The 23,762-nt window shown below is 52.1% G+C and overlaps 9 protein-coding genes across 9 annotated transcripts, besides 24 other annotated features; 7 read left to right on the top strand and 2 right to left on the bottom strand.

Moving 5' to 3' along the window:
• Nucleotides 1-23,762: part of a sequence feature (heterozygous, non-Esmeraldo-like haplotype) that runs on past both edges of the window.
• Nucleotides 111-131: a microsatellite.
• Nucleotides 302-341: a sequence feature (A-rich).
• Nucleotides 368-389: a sequence feature (AT_rich).
• Nucleotides 517-1,497, top strand: Tc00.1047053511821.160 (microtubial binding protein, putative; the record flags this gene model as incomplete). The annotated part of the gene is made up of 1 exon (XM_811654.1): nt 517-1,497. One exon carries the CDS (start codon nt 517-519, stop codon nt 1,495-1,497), a length of 981 nt encoding a protein of 326 aa, XP_816747.1.
• Nucleotides 818-863: a sequence feature (A-rich).
• Nucleotides 1,957-2,032: a sequence feature (A-rich).
• Nucleotides 2,116-2,151: a microsatellite.
• Nucleotides 2,253-2,276: a microsatellite.
• Nucleotides 2,413-2,432: a microsatellite.
• On the top strand, nt 2,555-4,069 carry Tc00.1047053511821.150 (hypothetical protein, conserved; the record flags this gene model as incomplete). The annotated part of the gene is made up of 1 exon (XM_811653.1): nt 2,555-4,069. One exon carries the CDS (start codon nt 2,555-2,557, stop codon nt 4,067-4,069), a length of 1,515 nt encoding a protein of 504 aa, XP_816746.1.
• Nucleotides 4,293-4,329: a sequence feature (AT_rich).
• Nucleotides 4,933-4,964: a microsatellite.
• Nucleotides 5,069-7,498, top strand: Tc00.1047053511821.140 (hypothetical protein, conserved; the record flags this gene model as incomplete). The annotated part of the gene is made up of 1 exon (XM_811652.1): nt 5,069-7,498. One exon carries the CDS (start codon nt 5,069-5,071, stop codon nt 7,496-7,498), a length of 2,430 nt encoding a protein of 809 aa, XP_816745.1.
• Nucleotides 6,807-6,847: a microsatellite.
• Nucleotides 7,518-7,560: a microsatellite.
• Nucleotides 7,595-7,649: a sequence feature (AT_rich).
• Nucleotides 7,765-7,825: a sequence feature (CT-rich).
• Nucleotides 7,993-11,898, top strand: Tc00.1047053511821.130 (uncharacterized protein; the record flags this gene model as incomplete). The annotated part of the gene is made up of 1 exon (XM_811651.1): nt 7,993-11,898. The coding sequence occupies one exon, from the start codon at nt 7,993-7,995 to the stop codon at nt 11,896-11,898; it is 3,906 nt and encodes a 1,301-aa protein (XP_816744.1).
• Nucleotides 12,035-12,078: a sequence feature (T-rich).
• Nucleotides 12,098-12,123: a microsatellite.
• Nucleotides 12,292-12,363: a microsatellite.
• Nucleotides 12,383-12,448: a sequence feature (A-rich).
• Nucleotides 12,555-12,579: a microsatellite.
• Nucleotides 12,670-12,690: a sequence feature (AT_rich).
• Nucleotides 12,731-13,831, top strand: Tc00.1047053511821.120 (hypothetical protein, conserved; the record flags this gene model as incomplete). The annotated part of the gene is made up of 1 exon (XM_811650.1): nt 12,731-13,831. The coding sequence occupies one exon, from the start codon at nt 12,731-12,733 to the stop codon at nt 13,829-13,831; it is 1,101 nt and encodes a 366-aa protein (XP_816743.1).
• Nucleotides 13,851-13,979: a sequence feature (A-rich).
• Nucleotides 14,017-14,046: a microsatellite.
• On the top strand, nt 14,155-16,491 carry Tc00.1047053511821.110 (translation initiation factor IF-2, putative; the record flags this gene model as incomplete). The annotated part of the gene is made up of 1 exon (XM_811649.1): nt 14,155-16,491. One exon carries the CDS (start codon nt 14,155-14,157, stop codon nt 16,489-16,491), a length of 2,337 nt encoding a protein of 778 aa, XP_816742.1.
• On the top strand, nt 16,991-19,399 carry Tc00.1047053511821.100 (hypothetical protein, conserved; the record flags this gene model as incomplete). The annotated part of the gene is made up of 1 exon (XM_811648.1): nt 16,991-19,399. One exon carries the CDS (start codon nt 16,991-16,993, stop codon nt 19,397-19,399), a length of 2,409 nt encoding a protein of 802 aa, XP_816741.1.
• On the bottom strand, nt 19,869-20,360 carry Tc00.1047053511821.90 (hypothetical protein, conserved; the record flags this gene model as incomplete). The annotated part of the gene is made up of 1 exon (XM_811647.1): nt 19,869-20,360. The coding sequence occupies one exon, from the start codon at nt 20,358-20,360 to the stop codon at nt 19,869-19,871; it is 492 nt and encodes a 163-aa protein (XP_816740.1).
• Tc00.1047053511821.80 (hypothetical protein, conserved) lies at nt 20,684-23,488 on the bottom strand (the record flags this gene model as incomplete). Its single annotated transcript, XM_811646.1, has 1 exon — nt 20,684-23,488. The coding sequence occupies one exon, from the start codon at nt 23,486-23,488 to the stop codon at nt 20,684-20,686; it is 2,805 nt and encodes a 934-aa protein (XP_816739.1).
• Nucleotides 23,491-23,562: a sequence feature (T-rich).

The raw sequence follows: 23,762 nt of genomic DNA, 5'->3' as shown, positions 1-23,762 counted from the left end.
AGTGGAGAGGCCCAACGAAAATGGAAAAAAAAAAAAGAGCGAAATATCCGACGAAACGGAAGTCCGACAAGCCCAAAGACGAGTAATCAACCAAAAAAAAAAAAAAAAAAAGAGAGAGAGAGAGAGAGAGAAGGGGGTACCAACAGAGGGGAGAAGGGAGATGGAATGCTGCACCCAACGTGAGGCATGTATAATGCCGTGGAGATCAGGGGTAGTTGGTGACTTAATCAAGTACACATGCAACTTGATACAGTTTGTGGTGAATAATGCGGTTGATGATTATGATGTGGCTTGCGGGACGTCTTTTTCTTTCCCCTTTTTCTGTTTTTTTTTTTTTTTCTCCTCCCACATTCCCTGCACAATGTACATAATTATATATATATATATATGTGTGCGCTAATGTTTTTTTTTTTTTGTACCATCAACGTGTAATTTGCATGTGTGCATTTACTTCTTTTTTTTTTTTTTTTTGTGTGTGCGTGTTTGTGTGTTTGCTTTAACACTCGTCAGTGATTTATGCTTGCTGCTGAATGGCAACGATATGTTTTTTTTTTGTTCTTTTCTTTTGCTGTACATGTAAAAGTTTTCTTTTTTTATTATTTTGTCTTCCCCCTTCCCCCTTCCCATTACTTTCATGTTTTTCATATAAATGTGTTTGTGTGTGTTTGCGCTTTGTTTTCTTTTCTCTCCAGCCACGAGAGTATTGGCATGTGGGGGAGGGAGGAAAGAGCGAGTCTCTCCCCTTTTCTTCTGTTTTTCTCTCATATATGCACACACACACACACGGAGATGTTTCTTCATCGTCGGTCCCTGCTTGTTTTCTTATTATTATTTTTCCTTTTTTTTTTTTTTTTTCTCTCTTTCTCTCTCCCTGCGCTGGTAGTTAGTAGCCGTTGTGGAAGACGAGAACTTTTATTATTAGCGGCATACGCTACGATTGATCTTTCTTTTCACTTCTGTACAGGCAAATATATAACTGCACACTTATATTATTATACAGCCTTTTTACCGGTAGTGTCCATTTATATTTGTTTGGTCCGTTGCACACCCTGCAGTTTACGTATATATATATCTATATATATGCCACGCAAATATCGCTACCAGCGCACACATACTTTTGCTGAGCGCCAGAAGGAAGTGGCGACCATTCGCGGGCGCTTCCCGCAGCATGTCCCTGTTGTATGCGAGCCCGCATCAATTGACACGGTGCTGAGTGCAGGCCCAATTTCGGACCGCTGTCGGCTGCTGCGGGACTTGGACTGTAGCAAGTTTCTCGTGCCGGGTGACGCATCCATGCAGCAACTTATGGTTCTTCTGCGTAGTCGGCTGGTGCTTGACGCGGAGCAGGCGATCTTTCTGTTTATAGACGATGCGGTTCTACCAAATAGCGCCTGCGTGGGCGACCTCTACGCTCAGAGGAAGGACGCCGATGGATTTCTTTACATGACATACAGCATTGAGAGCGCCTTTGGCGGTGCGGCTGTGCGGCGGAATTAGGAGCGGCGGCAGTGCGGGAGGGGGAGATGCACACAGACGATGGCAGTTGTAGAAGTGAGCTGGCTGGTTTTTCTCTTCTTTTCTTGTTTTTTCCTTTTTCCGTTTTTTGCCACCAAATGTGTATTGCTCCCCCCCTTTTTTTTTTATTTATTCGTCCTAATATATTTTTCCTTTGTATTTTTCCGCCAGTTCACTCATTTGTTTATCTGCTCAATCTGTCGTTGTATTGACTGTCTTCTTTTTTTTTTTTTTTTTTTGATGCTTGGTTGGTTGGTTGGCGCTGCTTAGGATTGGCTTGGCGTGTGAAGTGCATATGTAAAAGAATACAATTTACATACAATGCATGAATATGTTTGCGTGTACGTATCCATGTGTGCCTGTCTGCCTTTGCGCATTGTTATTAACTTTTAGTGCTGGATATTTCTGCTGCTTGTGTGCGTCTGTGAGAGTGAGTGAGTGTTTGTTTTTTTCTTTGCTTTTTTTTTTTGTTTGCTTTTTTTTCTTTTTTTTTTATTTTTGTGTGTTTTTTTTTTTTGGGTGACAATTTTAATATACACACGGAAATCTGTCTGTATGCGTCTATACAGAACGGCTGCGTATTGGGTATGCATATCCCCCACACACACACAGACAGACAGACAGACAGACAGACAGCCTCATAAGTACATACGTGTGTACCCACGCATTGTGTGAATATCTTTATTGGCCTATTGGCGATGAGACATGTATGCCTTCTTGTCTTTGTGTGTCTGTGCCTCTCTCTCTCTCTCTCTCTCTCTGTGTGTGTGTCTGTGTGTGGGTAACGATGGGTTTATTATAATACGTCTTTTTTGTTTTCTTTTTAAAGCCCTGGACATTTTTTTTATTGGTTAGCCGTATTTGTGCCTAGCGGCCCAAATAAGAAGGAGCCAATAGAAAAAAAAAAAAAAAAAAAAGAGGGTGGCAAATACCCAGAAGCGGGGTCAAATAAATAGGCTTTGGAAATAAGGAAAAACACACAAGAGGGAAGAAAGATATTGTCTTGCTGCGGTGGTCACGTGGTGGTTAGCAGAATTCTATGTTCTATACGAGCTGCAGCTATCAAGGGGAGAGGACCCCTGACGGGAAGCGTTTTCACGAACAAGGGATATACACCTTTGCTAATGGCGATACTTATGTCGGTGCATTCAATGATGGCCGCATGCATGGCCACGGGACATTATTTTTTACCGCAGAGAGAGGCGGGGGACAATACCGTGGCGTGTGGGAGAATGGACGCAATGTGTCAGGTGCATTTGTCTTTGCGGACGGGCTGGTTTATGGCAGCGGGGAGGATACCACCACCACCGACAATAATACTGCAGCAGCAGCAGAAGCAGAGAATACTGCTACAGTAACTCGTTTAGCGGATACGACCAGTATCTTGAATTCTGGAGTGAAGGGCGGTATGGATGGACACCCCATTTCTTCCAACAGCAAACGCGGAAAAGGCAATGTGAGGGAAAGTCTCGCGGAGGAGTGGCTGTACTGCCGCGAGGGGGACCGGCGGCTGTGGGCTGAACACCTGCGCGAGGTGATGCCTGTGTTGCCAATGCAGGCCGTTCTGGGTGGTGTGCGTGTGCCGCAGTCGTCGCTCTGGGCGGTGGAGCCGGTGGTCGCACCGAGCGTGGCCGCGGAGGCGAAAATACCCGCAACATTTGTGCAGGGCCAACCCCGTTCCCTGGCCGACGTGCCGGCACACTTCTGGAAGGATCCACAGCAGCGGGAGAACGTCATGTCGTCGATGCGGCTTCCGACGCCTCCCTTCAAGGGAGCCCAGGGCGGCGCCGGTCGTGAGGAGACAATGGTGGACAATGGCGACAGACCCGCAATAAATCTTTCACTTCGCATCATCGCTCCGTTGGAGTCTGAGGCCATGCGACGTGCCATCGCGGCCGCTGTTGCGGCTTCCGCCCGTGCGGCCACATCCTTGGAGGCTAGAAAGTCGCCGCAACCAGAGTCCACCCTATCCCCGGACAGTGCTGGATGCCTCGTGACGCCTGGAGACACCGATGTATTCGATAAAAAAGGTGCGAACCCCGAATTGGCGTTGCAGGGCACACCCGTGCATTTGCCTGGCGAGTTGGAGGGCGGCTCTGCGCTCAGGGACGATGAGTGCTCAACGGTGGAGCGTCACGCATCGCAAAACACACCCTTGCAAGACCCAAAATTAGCGCCTTGTCAAACCAACGAGCCTTCCCTTGCGCCGCACCCTTTGCAGGGGCTCTCAGTCCCTGAGACACCGCGTTCCCTGACGGAATTCCCTGAAGAAGTGACCTGCAGAGGGGCTTCCGAGGCGCGGGTGGACGAAAGTGCCCCGTCACCAGTCCTACAGACCGTCATGTATGCATACTTGAGCCAAGAGCAACCTGAACCAGATGCCAAACAGCATGATGAATTCCGACAGGAAGAAGAAGAGCAGGACACTCAGGAGCAAGAGCATTATAAGCAGGATGCTGCCCAAGAGCATGAGGGTGAGCAGCAGGAGGATCTGAAGAATGAAATCGGGTCCACGGAAGAAGATAAAATGTATCTGAGTGATGGGAATGCTTGATAACTGTCATGCGAAAAGGGAAGAGAATGAGTGAATGGGACTTATATAGTGAATGAAATGTGTGTGATACACGATTCATATGTAAATGGAATTCTTTTTGTCACCTCTCTTTCTCTTTTTCTCCCACACGATATACCTTTGAGAGGAGGCATGTTTGTTGTGTACGTGTGTGTGTTTGTGTGGGGCACAAATACAAACAACATTGGAGAGGACTTTTATTCTGTTTTTTTTTTTCTTTTTTAAAAATAATTTTTTTATATGCTGTTTCATCATGTTGTTTAAATGTTGCCTTGACGTTTCTTGATATTCTTCTGCTTTGACTCAAACTTCTTCCTTGGGGGGAGGGGGGCAGGCTGCTTGTTGTTTATTTATTTACCTTTTGCCTTCTGTTTTAATTGTCTCTTCTGTGGTGCATGGCTTCAGCTAGGATGACGCGCACTCCCAAAGGGAGCACGAGGGGCTCTTTTTTTGTCGTATATGTTTTCTGATGTGTCAGCAGGCAGTTGCGGATACACACCGCTGATTTGCGATTTTTTACATTGCCGGAAGTGATGGGAGCCGCTCAAACCCTTTTCTGTCGCGTTGGAAGTTACGGGTGCACGCCGTAGCACCACGAGCCTGCTGCGGGTGCTGGATTCGCTGTGTTTACGGTGTAGCAAAAGAAAAAAGGAAAAACACAGGGCCCAACTCCACGGTAGTAAAGGAATTGACTATTGCCTGCCCCTGGACGGATCTGTCGTTGGGGTGATGAATAGAGCCCTGTGGCTACGGCCTCCCCTGCGCTGAGGACGCCGTGTGGAGTGATGTCGGGAACAACACTTGACAGCAAGAAGCTGCTGCGATGCTTCGATCAGATGCCAATGTTTTTTTTTTCTTTCTTTTTTTTTTTCTTTTTGTGTCTGTGTCTTTGCCTGCAACACGGAGACGTGGAGCAAGCATTGACAGCATCCAGAAAAGGACACAGAACTGAGAAGGAGCGGTGAGTTTACATAACGAGACATGACGTGTGTCTCGCAGTCTATTGCCCGCTACAGTTTGCTCCGCTGCATCGTCTCCGCTGCACAGTTTGCTGGCGGTGATTTGTGCTTTTACGAAAACTACGCTGAGCTTGTGGCACAAGATGCCGTGGGAGAAACGACAACTCCACTTCGGATTGACTATGATGTTCTCCTCCACTTTCGTGTGGTGCGGCAGCAGCAGCTGATGCGAATTGAGCTCCCACGCTTGATTGTGTGGCGCTGGGCCGAGGCCAACCGATTCGCCTCCGAGCTGGATGGCGGGGAGATCCTCACCCGGGAGGACATGAACAGACCGTGCACGCTCATAGAGCAGCTGCACGAGGACGACATGGCGCATTTCTTGCAGTCCGTCGCGCCGATGGTGGCGGCAAGCCGACGGGCGCGTTCTGCGTCGCGTGTCAGTACAACCGAGCCGCTGCCGTTGAGTTATTTTCCACCCAACCCTGAGGCAGACTCGGTGGCGTCAACAGAAACACCGTCTGATGTTGATGGTGATAACGCCAACCTCAGCGGGGGCAGCCAAGAGGATAACGACAGGGAAGGTGGGATGGATGACTCCAGCGAGAACGTCTCCGCGGTGTGGCGGTCCCAATCGACCGTTCCAACGACGCAGCGCAACCCCTTGCTAGGCGTGGGTGCGGACTCCGTGGAATCAGCAGGGGATAAAAGCAACGCGAGCAGGAAGAAGAAGCATGTGGACGTTGCTCCTGTCACTGAAACGGCTGCGTCTGTGGTTTCTGCTGCCGTCGTCAGTGAGGAGCGGGAGGAGAAAGGGGAGGAGGACCGTCTTTCGCAGTGTTTGGAGGCTCTTGGCGCGGCGGCGGACACTTCCGCGGTGCAATTGACGCGTGGCATTTCCTCCCAAAGCAGCCCTCTCTTGGCAAATTTCACGGCACGGAGGAGAGACCGTGAAGCCCCGGCTCGCGGCGGCAGCAATGAGGCGGTGATGCCAAATACACCGCCGCCACCATCGTTGTCATCGACCAACCTGCGCATGCCTCGGCAGCTGCGAGGGAAAGGAAATACACAACGAAGTGCCGCGACTCGTCGACGACCGCCCCATGTAGGGATTGATGGGGAGGAAGAGGCGGGAACGATGCCAAAGCGAGCCAGGAAAGAGAAATCCCCGACGTTGTTCTCACTGCCTGCGGGTGCCACAGTGGGTGACGCAGACGCAGCAACGCGAACAACGACACGAGTGCCACTAGTGGAACCGCCAGATTCTGGCGCTTCGCCCGATCAGCCGATAGAAACACCCAATGCTGTCGCTCCATCACGTGCAGGGGGATTGCCACACTCTACGCGTTCGGACGTGGTCTCCGTGCATCGCGGCGCCGCCACTGCAGTGAAGCGCGACGCAACAGATCCCAACGTGACTGCGGAGGCAGCGTACAATTTTGCCGATCTCATGACTGCACCAGAGAATGCAGCCCACCTACCTCTTTTTCCAGAGGTAAAAAAGATTCTGGGGGAGCTGGAAGAGCTGATTCCGCCTAAGAGAAGAGGCCGTGGTGCTGGAAAGACGAAAACGCCACGTCCGCCACCGAAGAAGGGAACAGCGGGGAAGCAGCAGCGCAAAGTCACGGCAAAAAGGCGTGGTGGGGGAATTGAAGTGATCTCAAAAGAGCAAACTAAGGCAGCCAAGGCGGAGTCCACAACGGCCCCACAGAAATTGCATCCAGTGGTTGGTGAAGACGACGGGGCATCGACACCGCTTCCTGATGCCGCTGCCGCTGCTCTTGCTGTTGCTGCTGCTGCTAATGTTGTCGTTTCCCCACCTGCAAATGTTCCACCGAACGTGAAACCCTCTTACCCATCGCAGCACGAGTCATTCATCCAGGCTCCTGCTTTGCCATCAACTCAGAAGTCTCAGCAAAAATCCGCACATGATTCTCCCGAAGTGGGCCACACATCCGATGGAGCAGCAGCAGAGGCAGCGACTTGTTGCTTCCCGTCCGCGTGTGTCACTCCCATGAGTGATTACCACTTGGCCGAGACTGCCTCCAATCAACATCGGGAAGAACATGAGGAAATAAATATGGACACAGGGTCTGGACCTGATTCCTCCGCGTATGCCGCACCGGCGGCAACGGCAGCATCCACACCGCCGAATCGGAAGGCCATCTCCTTGGAACAAAAGATGGATAGGCAGTTGACATCCACCCCGTTGGGGTTCCACAAGCCTCTTCCATTCGCACATGACTCTCCCCCACTTTGCCACTGTCAGCAGCGATGCATGAGGCATTATGGCACGCTCTCCGCCGTGGTAGAGGGCGACTCTCGCAAGAGTCGCTGGCGGCGTGTGGTGCGTCAATTAAACAGCCTTTCATTGCACCTCACAAAAGCACGAGCTTGTGGAGAGGAGCTGCGGGGGCTTTTCCTGTTGTTGCTGGAGGATGCAGAGATTTGAAAGGACCTCAATGCCTCTCAAAACAACAAAAACAACAACAATCAAAACAAAAACACAAAACAGGAGGATGTGGGGGCTCCCCACTGATGTTAACAGATTTTTTAAATTACTTTTGTTGTTATTATTTATTTATTTGTTATTATTTTTTTTTGCGGTTTGTACTTCAATGACTTCTGCGTCCGTGCAAAAACACGAGGGAAAAGGAAAGAAAGAAAAGCTGCCACCACCCAACAAACCTTCCCACACAGACAAACACACACACACACAGAGAGAGAGAGAGAGGGAATGAAAGAAAAGGGAAAAAAGAAAAAAGAAAGGAGAAATAAATTGAATTGGCATGCAATTGTTTTATGCATGAAGAGGCCGTGAAGATTTGTTTTGGCCATTTTCATTTTTCTTATATATTTTTTCTTTTATTCTTTTATTCTCTTTGCGCATTCAGTTTTTGCTAGAGTTTTTGATAGCCCGCTCACGCTTTGTAAGGAGATTTGGTGATGGCAATACCGAACCCCCGTCGCTGGAGGCGGGAGTTTGGCGGGACACGAAAGCGAAGAATACGAATAGTGCTTCGTTTTCTTTTCTTTTCATTGTGTCTCTTAGTTATCGGCGTGTTCCTCCTGTTGCTCCTCGCTGCGAACGAGAAGAGGACTTTTGAGAAGGAACTGACCGAGAGGGAGATCCCACACTATTCTACGAATGAATTTTTTACGCGTGTCAGCTTCGTCATGAGTAGCGCCATGGCCACGGCGTGGCGCACCTCCAGCGATCGGCTTGAATTCCCAGCGGAGATGTGGGTGGAGCGCGTGGCTGTTCGCCCTTCCGCTGCCACGACGGTGCCACTTCCTGCCGTGCTGCAGAAGGCAACGGTGTCGGCCACACTGTATGGGAAAAGCTCCCTGAAGCTCCAGCGCACCAAACGGCGATCGTTGTACATTCGCAGTGACTCACCCATTTTTTTTGTGACGCCTAACCCTGCATTGTCACCCAACCCATTCAAACGAAATACGACGGTGGCGTTGAAGGAATTTATATTGCTTTCCCTATGGGAGGACATCCACCGCATCGCCTACCGCACTTCCGTCGATCTGCTGCAACATTTAGATTTGATTTTTTCATATGCGCAACTGGTGGAACTACGCTGCTATCCGCCTTCGCAGAAGTCTCATTTGGATCACCCATGCGTACCGTCTGTTGCTGGTGTTTCTGTGCGCGATGGTGTGCATGTGGGGCGGACCCTTGGTGTTTATTTGGCCATTGAGCCGCCCGCCCCGGCGATATGGCGGCGAATGAAAGAGGCCTTTTCCGCCTTTGAGGAGTTGGCGAATGAGTCTCTGAGGGAAGTAATTGAATCCGTGAGTCATGGTTCCCCTGCCGCTCTGCAAAGACGTGAGTACGAGAGTGTAATGGAGCACACCGCACGCATCACGTATTGGCGGCAAATGTGGCGTGCCGCGAAGAAGTCCTCCCCGGGGAAATTGGAGCATGCTGTTGAAATAGGGTCCCGCAACTTTTTGAGTTTTAGTGAGCCACGACATGATATGTCACATGTGCCGAGTTTTTTGAAAAACAGTTCCTTGTTGCCCAGTTATCGGCTTCTGGAAAAGGATCCCTGGCACTACGGCCTGCACAGTGAGACGGCCATGGGCAAAACGGTTAATCCTAAAAAGCAATTTCTTGATTTACCACAATACATGGCATGGATTGCCATCAACACGATACTTCAGAATGGTGATTACGATGATGAGGTGTTTTTTTACGGAGTGCTAAAGCCAATTCAATATGGAAATCCGAAGTTCCAGTTACCGATTTATCTGGGTGTGATGGGCTGGGACTATGACACCGTCTTTTCCCCATGCCATCGCAAGGTGTGGTTTAAGGCATCCGTCATGTATTGTGCTGAAACGACCCTTGATAAAAGCATTTATGACTCGGAAGCTTTTATTTATCGATACACAGATATACTATGGGATATGACGCAGCACATTGACAGGGAGCGATTCAGTCGATCTGTTCAAGTGGCGGAGAACGAGCTGCAAACAATACTTTATGGCGCCCCAGGGACAACGATGGCAACATTTAATCAGGTAAAACGCGAAAATGACGCTGGCGTGCGGTGGATTATTGGGGCCTTTTTGGAACAACGACAAATATTGCTTCGGGCTTTGGCCTCTTATTTTCCTGTCAACGAGGTCTCGCATTGCGATCAAACAAGTGATAGAGATGCCAAGGCGCTGGAGATCCACAACAGGGAGGCACATCTCGAACTGATGAAACGTCTCTCAATTGTCGTCAAAGTCAAGGGATCGCGTGTCAGCACAAGATGGGGGTTTTTAGTTGGAGGGATACAGTCGGCGTTGGGTGTCGATCTTCCAGAAGATGAGGAGTATCAACTCCCTGATGCTGGTATTTACTGTGCACGCGTGTCTGCTGTGGCATCTTTCTTCACATCTGTCGGACTGTTGCCTCCTCCCAAAGGGCGTGGGAAATGGGAGGCGCCGGGTTTCTGGTTTGTTGACATGCCATTGGTGGAGCCAAGCACGTCGCGTGGCAGTGCAGAGTTTGGGCTGTGGTCCTTTGATAAGAAATTACCCATGCTGTACCCAATGACAACACCTGATGCAGGGGCCACGCTTAGCATCGTTATGCCACCTGTGTGGCCTCAAGACTCCAAGGAGAAGCGTGGTGTGTTTGTTTCTCGGGTACTTTTTCCAGAGCAGGGTTCAGAAAACTCCCTCTTTAGATGGTCGAGGAAAAACACGCTTATCTTCACCATTGATGCCCCAACGCAGAGGACGATGATTGTACGTGGCTTCAGTGCTGTACGTTTTTTTGTGCCAGAGAAATCTGAGGAAGATTCCTTTTCTGCCCAGCGTCATGAGGGGGAAAATACAGTTAGGGGCCCAGGGTTGTTTGCTTCTAACAGCTCCACCACGCGGCTGCGTATAGGTGATGTGGACATTGAACAGTCGGTACCTCTCGCGTCTGTTGCGGCTCCACCACAAGCGTTATATTTGGCCGACGGCCTCGTGGACGCGAAGGGCGTCAGGTTTGGCGGTTCGCTTGAGAAACAGACGGTGCTGCGTTGCATCCCTGAAAATGCGTCGGTGGCGGAATCGGTGGTGGGAGAGGGTTTGACGCTGCGCTCGGCAGAGTGCCCCATTTTTATTTCCGGCTCTTTTGAAATTTCTCGAGGAGCGACTCTCGATGTGGCGGCGGGTTGTGTCGTTGTGATGCGGCCTGCTGCGATGCTGCGCGTGACGGGGTTTCTGCGGTTCAACGGCACCGTCGCGTCGCCCATTGTGGTCACCAGCGAATCGGCGGAGAATGCGAGCAGTTGGCAAACCATCCACGTCGATGGCCCCACCGCCACGTTATACGCGAGTTTTACGTTTTTCACCGGCTCAGGCGTGAAGGGGATCCGGGTGGCAAACACTGGGAAACACCACTCCCATTCTGCCGCCATCTCAGCTACAAATAAGGCCTCCGTCTATCTCCGTCACAGTTTCTTGTTGGAGCTGCAGGGGGCAGGCATTGCGGCAGGCAATGAGGCCGAGGTGCAAGTGGAGGATTCATTGGTGCAGTGGGCTCAAATGGGGATCGAGTGTGTGCAGTGCACCTTCACTTCAAGGCGCTCTGTCTGGACGCACTTTCCCTCATGGGATGCAGCGTATGCCGATGACGACAATGACGCCATGTACCTTTCGGGTGGTAAACATCGCGTCATTGATAGTGTCATTGCCCACACGAAGGACGACGGGATTGACTCTGGTGCGATGGGTAACGGTGGCTCCCTGGTTGTGCACAACACAATTGTAGAGGGTTGCATGCATGAGGGGGTGGCTCTCTCCTCCGATCCCAACGGCCGTCGTGAGGTTGTCATTTCTCACACCATCGTGCAGTATTGTCAGCAGGGCATCGAGTCGGGTTATGCGTCGAAACAACACACAGCGTCCATTACGAGTTCTCTCATTCAGAAATGCTCCGTCGGTGTTCGTTATGGCGACAACTACCACTGGTCGCACTGCGACGGGAAACTGACACTGCAGAACACAACGCTTGCCCAGAACGAAGTGAATGTGATGAACTACGAGCGACGGTATCAAATACCGCAAGACCCCGAATACTTCCACTCCGAGGGAGTTTTGTCACAGCGTCACTGGAAACTTCTTCGGGACGCCGCACGTGATTCCGCTCTCCCGCTGGCGGTGGCGCCACCGGAGGCTGTTGTCATGCTACTGATGGATGTGCGACGAAGAGAGCTGCCGAAAACAGGATGGGAGGGCTGCAAGGACATGTTCTTGCTACCCGGCAACAGCACTCTTATCGTTGATGAAGTAGTTGATGCGGAGGCGTTTACAGAAGAGCTGAGAGTTACGGAAGATGTCACAGTCACCTTTTGAATTTGTGTCTGGGAGGGCTGTCACTTGTTCTTCTTCTTTTTCTTTTGGTCTCAGCGTATTTTTGTATGTACGTCGAATAAAAGAGTGAGGGAAATAGTATTTTCTAGAATTTCTATTTATATCTACATTTATATGTAAAAAAGCAAAATAAAAGCAAAAAAAAAAAACAACAACAAAAAAGCAGACAATTATTTCTCTGTTTTTTTTTTTCTTTTCTTTTTTTTTGCTACGGTTTGCTTCATCGGCACTGCAGAAATTAAATAATTTTGGTATTGGCGTGTTTGTGTGTGTGTGTTTTTTTTTTTTTTGCTGTTGCTTCAGGAGATGTGAGCGTGTGCAGTGAGTGCGTGAGCCTCCGTGCGTGTCATGTATACATAGATACACACAGACATACATGACGTGAAATGACAATGGCATGGCATGGCATGTATGTGTACGAAATGAGTTGGCATGGATGCATGCCATTATTGTCACTTATGGGCTGTTTTTTTTTCTTTTTTTTTCTTTTTTACTTCACTTTTTTTCCTTTTCTTCATTTCTTTTATTCTTTATGTGCATTATGGTTGCTGACGGAATGAGCGGACACGCAAATAAAGAGGGAAGTGGCGTGGAGAGAGTGTGGTGCGCGGCTGACGAGGGTGAAGGCGGAAAGAAACGTGTGTGTGTGTGTGTGTGTGGGTGGAGGGAGAGGGGAGCCTGCGAGACGACGACGGGGAAAGAAGAGAAGGTACGTGCGATCTGTTCATACGTACACTGAGCCCTTCGCACAACAAAATAATAAATAAATAAATAGGAGAAAACACGGAGAAGGATAAGGAGAGAGAAGGTGGCCATGACAACGATGCTTCTTTCGGTTCCCCAAGCACATAGTGAAGTTATTACGTCTCTGCAGTTTTCCCCTCATCACGTTTCTGTCTTCTGCTCCACATCGGGAGATGACACCGCGGCGTTGTGGGATTGGCGTCAGGCCACAGCTGGCCATGAAATCGCACGCCTCACACACCACCAGGGTCCTGTGAACCACGCCCTGTTTCTGCAGGAAGACGAAAGGATGTTACTGACGGCGTCCGATGACCGCACGATTGCTTACTGGGACGCACGTGAATTGAGCGCGCCGGTCGGGAATATGCGCGGTTTCGGGGACGGAATCAATAAAATGTTGAGAATCCCCGCGCCCGGTACAAACGGCGGTTGTAATTGGCTGCTGGCAAGCGCCTGCGATGACGGCATGGTGTACATTTACTCACTTGGGCCGGAGAATGTTCCGCAGCGGAACGACCAACAGGGAAGAGGGGCGAATGCTTCAAACACGGCTGCTATCGGAACGATGGTGGATCGTTTCTGGGCAGCGACGAGCACCGTAAACGATCTGGCGTTATCCCCGAACCCGGGCTTGCTGCTTACGGCATCGGAGGATTGTGCGGTGCGGCTGTGGAACATCGTTGCGGATATGCGGGTGACAACGGAGGATCGTCTTGTAGCCTCCTTTGAGGAATTTGATAATCCTGTTAACCACATTGCCGTGGTTCACAGCGAGGCACAGCCTGAGGGGCATCCGCGGCCGGAATCGGGCTTTTGGCTCTACGCCGCCTGCTCGGAGGTTGTGTTTGCCGTCGACATTGATCCTCTGACCGGGGCGTTTGGGGATGCCGCCCGCACCCTTATGGGCCACCAGGACTACGTGCGCGGTCTGGAGTTTGTCGGTCGCGATACGCTTTTGACGGTCTCTGACGACACCACCGCGATTGAGTGGTCCCTGACCACCGCGGAGCCAATTCGTCAGGTGAAACTGCATGAGGGACTCGTCATGGCATCCGCGACTTCCGCTGCGAAGGATGTGCTGCTGACGGGGACAGATGGCGGTGAGTTGCGGGCGTGGCAGCTGCCGTTCAACACGGAGAAGTGCAACGGGGATAAAACAAACGGCTATTAAAACAGTGTGTTGAAAAGCGTTTTTTATTTTATTTTTTATTTTATTATCCCTTCCCTTCTTCCTCATTTTTTTTTCTTCTTCGATTTCCTCATGCTTTTCATTCTCTACTTTTTTTACCCCTCTTTTTTATTTTTTTTATTTTTTATTTGCTTAAAGGGAAAGCAGAACAGGGTTGAGACAGAGTTGAGAGAGAGAGAGAGAGAGAGAGAGAGAGAAAAGGGGTAAATCCCTAATTGCTGTTTGTGTGTGTGTGTGCGTGATCACTTTTGCGCCGCATTTAGCGGGAGGACGAGGGCGGAAAGGGAAAAGAGATTTGCATCCGAATGTGGCGACTCAGCAGCGGCGTGAGGCAACTCGCCGTCTCGTGGATCGGTGCGTCATGTGGCTGCGGTGCTGCTTCCGCGATGGCCCAAACGACCGTGCGTCGATGGCAGTCGCAGAGTTCCCGTGGCCAGCCGGGGCTTCACTGGGATGAGGGCGTTGTGGACCCGCGGTACTCGTCCGAGGGCAACATGCGGAGGTTTAACCCCGACACGGTGGCGCACTACGTGAAGGCGACAATCCAAAACGATCGTCGGGAAATGGGCCTGGGGGAGGTGTACGACTGGCATGAGTTCGCGAAGGACGCCGTGTACATCCCGACGCGATCGGGGCCGTTGTGGGTTGGCAGCGACGACCCCCGCTGCGCCAAATTTATGCGAAGACGCGAAAAGATGAAGAAGTCACCGCAGCAAAAGGCACGTCCAAAGCCCGGGCCAGACCCCGCGAAGCAGTTGGAGGACCACACACTGCGTGAGTTCTTTACGACGGCGACCAATCTGCGGGATCCGCTTAGTACGGCGAATAATTTGCACCGCGCAGGGCTCATCCGTGAGTATGATATCAAGCACGTGGCGGCAAAAATTCAGTACCTGCCACGTCCACCGATTGTGTCCATTATGGGCCACGTGGATCACGGCAAGACGACGTTGCTGGATTACCTCCGCAAAACAAATGTGGCCTCCGAGGAAGCGGGCGGCATTACGCAGAATGTTGGTGCTTTCCAAGTAAAAATATCGGACGGCCATTTTGTGACCTTCATCGATACTCCCGGACATGCTGCGTTTACAGCGATGCGGGAGGTGGGCGTGGCGGCCAATGATCTCATCGTCCTTGTTGTATCTGCCGTGGATGGGGTGCAGCCACAGACGAAAGAAGTCATTGGGCTTGCCCGCGACGCCGGTATTGCGCTTGTCGTGGCATGCACGAAGATTGATCGACAGTCGAAGGTGGACCCAATCAAACAGCAGTTACGTGATTGTGGCATTGAGTTGGAGGAGGACGGCGGGGACACGCAGTTTGTTTCGGTCTGCGGGCGTGATGGCACCGGGATTCCAGAACTTCTGGAGGCAATCTCCCTGCAGGCGGAGCTCTGTGAGATTAGTACCCCGGAACCATCCAGATGCGAGGTGACTGTCATTGAGTCACGTAGTAGCGATGTGAAGAATGAGGTGGCAGGCATCGTGCGCTGTGGAAAATTGAAGCCTGGACAAGTGTTGGTTGCAGGCATGACTTACGGCGTGGTGCGAAAGGTTATGGATAATAATGGGAATATTTTACAGGAGGCCGGACCCTCCATGCCAGTCATTATGCAAGGATTTCGTGTCCATCCCAAACCTGGTGTTGTGCTCATGCAGGTGAGCAGTGAATCTCATGCACAGAAGTATTATCTTTTTATGAAGGATGTATACAAGGTGGAGGGCCGACGTGAGGATTATTTACAGCTGCTGAATCAAGAGCAACATGGCATGATTTATGCCCGCAAACCAGATAACAACTTGGTGCGTACATACAGCACGAAGGCCTTTGTGCTTTCGTGTAAGGCGGCTACATTTGGCATGCTACAGGCTCTCATGAAGACATTATACGAATTGCCTCGCTTGGAAGGCGTCTCAACGGAGATTAAAGTAACCGAGGTTGGTGGTCTAAAGGATTACGATATTGCTCTTATTGGTAGCTCTGGACAGCCCGGATGCATTCTTCTCTACGGCGAGAGCAAGGACACAAACACGCTGGATGTGCCAAATCACGTCAAGGTGATCCGCTTCAACGTGCTTTACCATGGAATCGATGCCCTGAAGGAAACACTTGTGGAATCGCTTCCAAAAATCAGTAAGACGCGTGTCACGGCGGAGGCGGAGTGCATACAGGTCTTTCGTGCGTCACAGGCAGGAAGGAATGGCAATGCGGGTGGGATGCGGGTCACGAGGGGCAGCATCATTGGCTCGCATCTCACGTTCCGTGTCCTGCGCAAGTCTTCGCGGAGTAAACTTACGGGAGGTGACAACTCACCTAAGAAGGCAACCGGCGATGGGGATGACGCGGAGGATGCTCGCACGGTGGTGTACGAGGGTCAAATAAAAGAGCTGCGCCGCTTCAAAGAAATTGTGCCTTCTGTTGAAATGGGTCTGGAGTGTGGGGTCATTCTGCATGACGAGTTTCAGTTCCGTTTGGGGGATATTCTTCAACAGTTTGAGGTTTACGAGGAACCACGTGATGTCGCGGAGGAATACGAGGCGGCAGAACGGCGAGAAAAAATAATGAGGGAGACGGCGGCGTTGCAGGCTCAAATGGAGGAGGAGAAGGCTGGGGGAAATGCGGACGGGGCCGGCACCGTGTAGTCGGCCGTGTGGACCGCTGGCGTAATGGGAATGGAGCCTCTAAATATAAAACTTGATAGTGACGAATATTCACTGAAAGAGTTGGGTGCGTTCTTCTTTACATTTGGGCCTTTTTTTCTTTTTTCCCCCACCAATTAACCCGCGTGGTGTTGCCCATTCCATTTGCGTGTTTTAGCACAAACCAACCAATGAACATGCATGATCAATCATATCCGCAGGGAAAGAACAATTTGGGCATACAGTGATGATGATGGCAGGGAAGAATTTCTTTCCAGCCTGTGCGGCGCCACATGGGGAGGGGGCTGCAATCACTTGGAGTGCACTGAAGGAGTTGCTGTGTGGTGTGCGCTTCTCCTCCCGCCGCCAAGAGCGTGCGGCTCCACTTTTCTTTTTTTTTCTCTTTTCTTGGCGCGTGTGATGAGAGCAACTCACACACACACACATAAAAAAAAAAAAACAGTAAAAGAAAAGGGAGGATTACTTGTGGCATTAAATTTCAATGCGTCGTCGATTGTGCATCTCGCTTCCCCTTTTCACGGGGCCGAGCACCTCACGGGTGGGACGCCAGAGGGCACCAAAACTACCTCTGTCCCGTGACAGACATCAGAGACGGGTGGCGCTCTTCACATCAATGCGTGGACAGTCATCCTCCACTCTGCAGGGGGCTGATGGGCACAGTGGTGCGCGGAAGGAAGGAGAGGAAGGGGCAGGGCCTCGCTCCCCACTGCAGCAAGCACTGAGTTCTATGGGAAACGAAGCGTTTACAAGCCTGTTCAACTCGCGTCCCGTAGCAGAGCGGGCGGCAGCGATGCTTATTGCGCAACGATACCCCTCGGGAGGCGTCACGCTGAAGGCATTTGTGGAGCAGCTACCGAGTCTAAGCCGTGATGACATGTTTAGGCGTAGTATGAGGGTGGAAGACTGGGTGCGAGCGTGTACACTGATCCAACTTGAAGAGGATGCGCATGGCATCTGCCTTGTGAAACTTGCCGCGGATGCAAAGTTTTTTCTTCCCGGGGATGCGGCTGAGGATGCGACTGAGGAAAAAGAAGGCTTGCCACCCGCGAAGGTGGAGAAGCAAGAAGTGGATATGAATCTGATCGAAGAAGTGCTGCCCTTTCTGCGTCAGAGGGTGCTCGGCACGAGGGAGTCTGGCGGTTCAAGTTACAAGGCCCTCAACGACGCGTACTCATCGTTCATTCGGGAGGCGCTCACGAACGCCACCCTCCGGGGATTCGCGAACACCCTCAAGTACGTGGATTTTATCGCCATTCTGAGCTCTCCGCGTGCGAGGGAGGAGGTTTGGGTGCTGAATGAGAAATACATTTGCACCCGGCTTCCGGGAGAGACGCAGCCGCCACGGTTTGTGTCCCCACAGCCGCAGACGATAGTGGCACACGCACTAAATGCATACGGCGGCTGGGGTGCGGCATCCAACGTGCCAACACGGCAGGATGTGTACGAAATACTGAAATATGTACCCGTTGCCTGGGGGAATTTTGGTAACCTCAACATACCAGCCGCGGTGAAGAAACGACACATTCGTATCGCCTCTACCTTGCAGTGGTTTCGACGTCAGCCGTTTTACTTTGAACTCCGTAATCTTGCGGGGACCACGGAGATTCGTCGCAGCATTTTGTTGCACCCGGAGGTTCACGGACTGACCCCAGAGGAGGCCCATGAACGTCTACAGTTAAAGATTGCAAAGGGCGAGGCAAACAGTCTGGCTCCTGTGAACGCCGAAGGGGAGGTGTTAGCAGCGACGGAAGCGTCGCAGCATACAAATGCCCTTTTAAAATTTGTTGCGCGTGTTTGCCCGGGCTACTTTGTCCCTATTTCACTTCTTATGCAACGTTACACCAAGAAGAATTTGACCCCTGGCGAATTGCTTGCCTGTGCTAAAGGAAATCCTGATCAATTTGAAATCATTCAGCTAAAGTACACAGACATCCCTCTCCTACGGAAACGCATTGGCGCAGACAGCGTGCGATGGAACGATGGTTTTGTAGAGGATTTTGAGCGACACCCGGAGGATGTACGGGGCCTCATTGTTCTCATGGGACGCGTTTGCTCCACTTGGGATCGGCCTCACTATGTGTATGTTCGTCTGACGGAGGAGGAAAAGATAATTGTGGGTGGATTCGACGGCATGATGAAAATCCTGCGACGTCACCCGATGGTGTTCCGTGCCGGAGAGAACTTTATTTCCCGTGTGGATCTTTCCGATCCCCTCTCTTTGCGCGAATCCGAGCCGTCTCCGGAAGACATGGCGACCCGCGTTCCGATTCGTGAAGAAAACCCCTACCTGACTCCACGTGACCTGGCGGTGGTGTTTCATTATCTGGCCCCGGACGACGAGCCGTGCACGGCGGCTTTTTTTTTGCAGTGCGCTAGCCCGGCGATGCGGGCCGTTCTGCCACCGCGTATCGTCACTCTGTTGCAACTCTTCCCGAGCCTTTTTGTGTGTAAGGAAACTTCGCCGGGCGTCTTTTTAATGCGCAAAGTGAAGAAGTCCGCCCGACTATCGGCGGAGGTGTTCGCCGGAGATTCTGCGCGCGAGAAAAGGGAGGAGGTCTTCTCGGAAACGCCGTCCTCGCCAGGCCTTTCGCTGGAGCAGCGGCGGCGGGAGGATTTGGGTGAAGAAGGGGAAGCGGATGACGAGGCGGTGTTTGAGGAGAACGACGTTCTCTCCCGGGAGGAGGCGATTGAGGCGGTGAAAGTGTTGGTGCCAGCGGGCGGCGTGGAGGCCTCCCGGCTGCTGCTCTGGGCGTCTCTCGCCGTCCAGCAGGCCGCGAACCGGCACTACGGCGGCGTCTTGAAACTCGTGGAGGCCAATCGCGACGAGTTCCGCGTGCAGGAAAGCCCGGAATCCAAAATGATTTATCTCACAAAAGAGGGCCAAAAGTAATCGACAGAAGCGGGCCCGTGAAACGCGTTTGCTCCAAAGGCCCGTCGCCGGGAAGAAAAAAACAAAGACCGCGGAAAAACGAGGGAGGGAAAGGAAAAGAGAGTTTTCTTCGATTGCCCTTTTGTTTCTTTTTTTTCGGCGCCCGCGCGGTGCTTCCTTGCTGTCGGTTTTTCTCCCTGGCCTGCTGCCGAACCGTCCCCTTTTTTTCGCCCTTTTTTTCTTTTATCACTTAGCCCGCTGCCGCCGCGGCCCGCGCAAAGCAGAAGAAAGCCGGCGATGGCGCTTGCCCTTGAACACGTAAAGGAAAGAAGAAAAAGAAAAGCAACCCAGAAAAAATTAGAGTCCACAAGACGAATGGGGGCGGGAAAACACATTGGTCAAAAAGAAACGCGCTCGTGCGCTTTGCCGATTCGTTCGCCACGGGCGCCGGTGGCAATTTCTTCTCTTCTTTCCTCTTTCTTCCTTCCGTTTATTCCCTCCTCCCGTAAATCTCGCGGGCTGGGAAAGGCAGCGGGGTGCGGTTGTAGCGGTGATAAGGCACGCTGTCGTACCCAACGTAGCCGTCATCGGCCTTCCCTTGTATCTTCGTCGTGTTTCCCGGGTACGCGCGCACCAAACCCCACACATGCCGCGTAAAAAGGTGCTGCAGATGGTACTCCTGGTACTGGATGCGGCGGTACCACGTCGTCAGCTGCGCTGCGCGGGACCGTTTGTAGCCGGTCGTGTCGCCTATGCGCGGCGGTGGCTTGCACATGTGGAAGCGGTGCAGGTCTTTCTGAATCACCGCCGTGCGACGCAACGGAAGTTGATCGACCCCGAGGGTGAAATACATGAGCTTTTGCCGCACCATGCGCTCCGGATCTGCCCACCACCTTGGCCCGGTGCGTATCACTGAAATCGGCGGCGTCGCCACCGATTTTGTGAGGAACGTGTTGCGCCACACGCGCGTCGTCCCGAACATTTCTTCCTTCCCCCGCTGTTACTCCGCTGGATCTTCCTTTCGCTCCTCCTTTGTGCGCCGGCACGGGCTCTCCGCACGATGCCTCGTTGGCTTCTGCGATAAAAATAAAAACAAAAAACTACTCGCCTTCGCGCGTCACAGACGCCACTCTCCCCGCGCGTGCGGCGAGGCAAAAAAGAAAAAATAAGGAGGGAAAGAAAGAACAGAGAACGCAACAAAATGACGAAGACCAAACCAACAGACGAGCGCACGCGTCGCCGATAAGACGGAGCGGAGTCGTTTTTTTTTCACCCTCACTTTTCTCCCCCGTTCCCGTTTCCCATCTAACGTGACGATTGCTCCGGGCTACGGCTCATGGAGTCCCCGCTCCTCGCCCATAAGTCGTCTAAGCCACTTAGCGAGCCATCGTCGGAGTCAGCGGTTCCCCTCTGTGCTCGGTAGCGGCGCATTTGTCGTTCTTTTTCCCGCTGCAAACATATACGCCATTCGTCCGCCTCGTGAAGCGCGCGGGGGCCACCGGTGGAGTCGTCATCATCCCGACAGTGCTCCTCGCCGCCGCCGCCGCTGCGATAATAGCCGGGATGAGGAACGCCAAGATGAAGACGCACGCGCCGCCACTCATACAGGATGCCTTCTTCCGTCACTGCCACAATAAGTCCCATATCGGGTGACCACGCCAAGCTGCGTGGGATGCCACCGCACGGCACCGGCAGAGTCGCCATGACACTCCACTGAACCGGTTTTTGGCCCGTGAGACAGCTTTTCTTTACGTTCTCATCCTTCTGGGCCGGCAGGCGTGCCGGGGTGCAGGCAATAATTTGAACGAATCCTTCTTCACAGGTACACGATATTGTAGGGCAGCGCGTGTTGTCCACACAAAACGAAGTGCCCACCGACATTTGACGGATACGACATGCGCCCACGATGACTAGCATGGGAACCAGCTTGTATTCATGAGGAGTAGATTTGCTTGGCTGAACAGAGAGTACTACCAATCGATCCCGTGGAAATGAGGCGAGTAACATCACAGCGTACGCCGATCTGGTTGAGATTTTGCCATCCTTTTTGTTAGATAACATGTTTCCTTCATTGCGTTTCCACCCGCCTCCAAGCGCTGCTGCCGCCCACTTTTTAACCGTGCTTCTCTCATGGGCTTCTTGACCCATGCGTTGGGCGCGTAAAAGGCAATGAAACTGTTGGTGATTCATGGAGCTCGCCACCAAAGAAGCCACAGGTGCCCCTTTCTCTACAACGCACCCTGCCACCTTCTCAAATTGTGACTGACCTTCCGTTATTGTAGATGGCATGAACTCTCCCCGCTTCTCATGTTCGAGGTGCGATTCGACGGCGAATTGTCCTGCCGCCGTCGCCGCGCTGTGTAATGATGATGGCGTGGAGGGGTGCGGCTCTTGCGGCAGCAATGATTGTGGCAACGTTGTTGGCTGCGATCTTTTTCTCGCTTCATTCACATCCTTTACGACGGAGGGGCATGCGATGTCGTCCACGCTACTCACACGGTATCGCCACACGGTGATGGCTCCATGCGCGTCTCCCAGGAAGAGAAACGGATAGGTGCATGGCTCCATTACCAGCGCTGTTGCTTCCACGCGTATGAGTTGCCCCTTGCGCGTCACCGGAAACCCTGTGGAGCTGTTGTAAAGACGAAGCAGGTGATGCCTCGGGAGGGAGACAAGGAGATAGTTATTATTCTTTGGCATAAACCGCACCGCGACCGGCACACCACCGTCGGTGTTGATGCGACGGACTTTGGATGGCGTTCGCTGATTCCACAGTATGACACAGGCATCAGCCCCCGATGAGGCAAAACACGTGCCCACATCGTCAAAGGCAATGTCCGTCACGGCGCCGCTGTGGCCGTGAAGCGGAAGCGGACTCGTCGCCGTGGTGCTGATGATGTGGCCGGCCTTGATGCTCACCTGGACGAACCACAGTTTGCCGCATTCTGTGCCTACAATGTAGCAGTCCCCTTCTGGGGAGAAACACACCCGCGTGCATCCATCTTTTTCAGGGGCAGAAGCAACCAGCTCGGTGTGCCGCGGGGCTGGCAAGGGCCACGAACCATTACCGCTCCGACTCTCATCCGCTGTAGCCTTCTTCTCGCCACCCTCATGTTTTCTTTCGGCAGCTAGCGGCAACATGCTCAGGTCCACAATACGCGCCTCAGGGGAGAAAAGGTACGACGCATATGGTGCCTCTTCGCCTGCACCAATTCTGTCAAACTCCAACTGTGCCGTGACCGCCGTGCTCTCACTGTGGACACCTGCGACAGCCAGAAGAGCCGAGTGATGTCGCAAATGCGTTGCTAAACTATTCGCATTTGTTCCACCCTGGGTAAGTGAGGCAGAACCCCAGCGGCGATGAAAATTACTGGAAGCGTTGAGGGGCGATTCATGCCCACGCGCCAGTTCATGAATGTAGACATCGTCCGTAGAGGCATGGGAGGCCGCGTATGTGTCTTTTGAACTGCTCCTGTCACTGCGGTCGCCCGTCAAGGTGAACGCGGAGGAACTACTCGTTCGTGCATGACGATCATTTTCTTCATCCTGGTGGTCGTCATTGGCGTCGTCAATGTCACCGCACACGGCGACGGCGGCAGCAGCGACAGGATTACTTGCGAACCAACCCCGCTTCTGACCGGGGTCCGTCCGTTTCTGTCGCCTCTCCCGTCGCTTTTCCACCGCCTCCAGTCGCTGCGGCAGCGTTGGGAGTTGCCAGCGCAGCGGCGGAAGCGGCAAGGTCTGTGCGGTGATGGATGTCCCTTTCTCTTCCTCCTTCACTTCCTGAGAATGATCCTCATGTGTTTGTTCCCGCGTCCGTCTCGCATCCAGCTGACACCTGTCGCTGCTCCCCTCCTCGAGATCCACCGAGTGGAGGGAGTCGCTGTGCGCCCACACGGTGCGCTGCCGTGGCGGCGACGGGGTTACGGATCCCGCGTGCATTGCACTCTCCTGCCCGGGATTATCATCACCGCTCACCCGCCCGTGCAATGCAAGCAGCAGTCGGACTCGAAGGATGGCGATGCGCAACTCTTCCCCGCAGTCTTCACTTGCGACTCGTGGTGTCATCATTACGCAGTAAAAAAAAACAAAAAAAACCTTTTTCTCCATGCAAATAATAATAAAAATAAAGAAAAGAAAAAGAAATAATAATAATAATAAAACGGGAAAAAAAAAATAAAAATGGATGCTTCCCCTTTCGGCCACACAATGCACATGCACATATAGTGAGTAAAATTCTATGCTCACAATGCGAGAATATGTAAGTGGAAATAAATGTTATGTATTCCAAGTTACGAGGCCGTAACCAAATTATGCCTAATAATAAACAACCACCACCAATAACATCACATCAAAGAGCGATATATACGGCAGTGCCAGTACT

The sequence above is a fragment of the Trypanosoma cruzi genome, genomic scaffold (assembly GCF_000209065.1).
Source record: "Trypanosoma cruzi strain CL Brener 1047053517171 genomic scaffold, whole genome shotgun sequence".
Classification (NCBI taxonomy): Eukaryota; Euglenozoa; class Kinetoplastea; order Trypanosomatida; family Trypanosomatidae; genus Trypanosoma; species Trypanosoma cruzi.
Note: the sequence above shows the minus strand (reverse complement) of the source record. Positions and strands in the feature narration are given on the sequence as shown.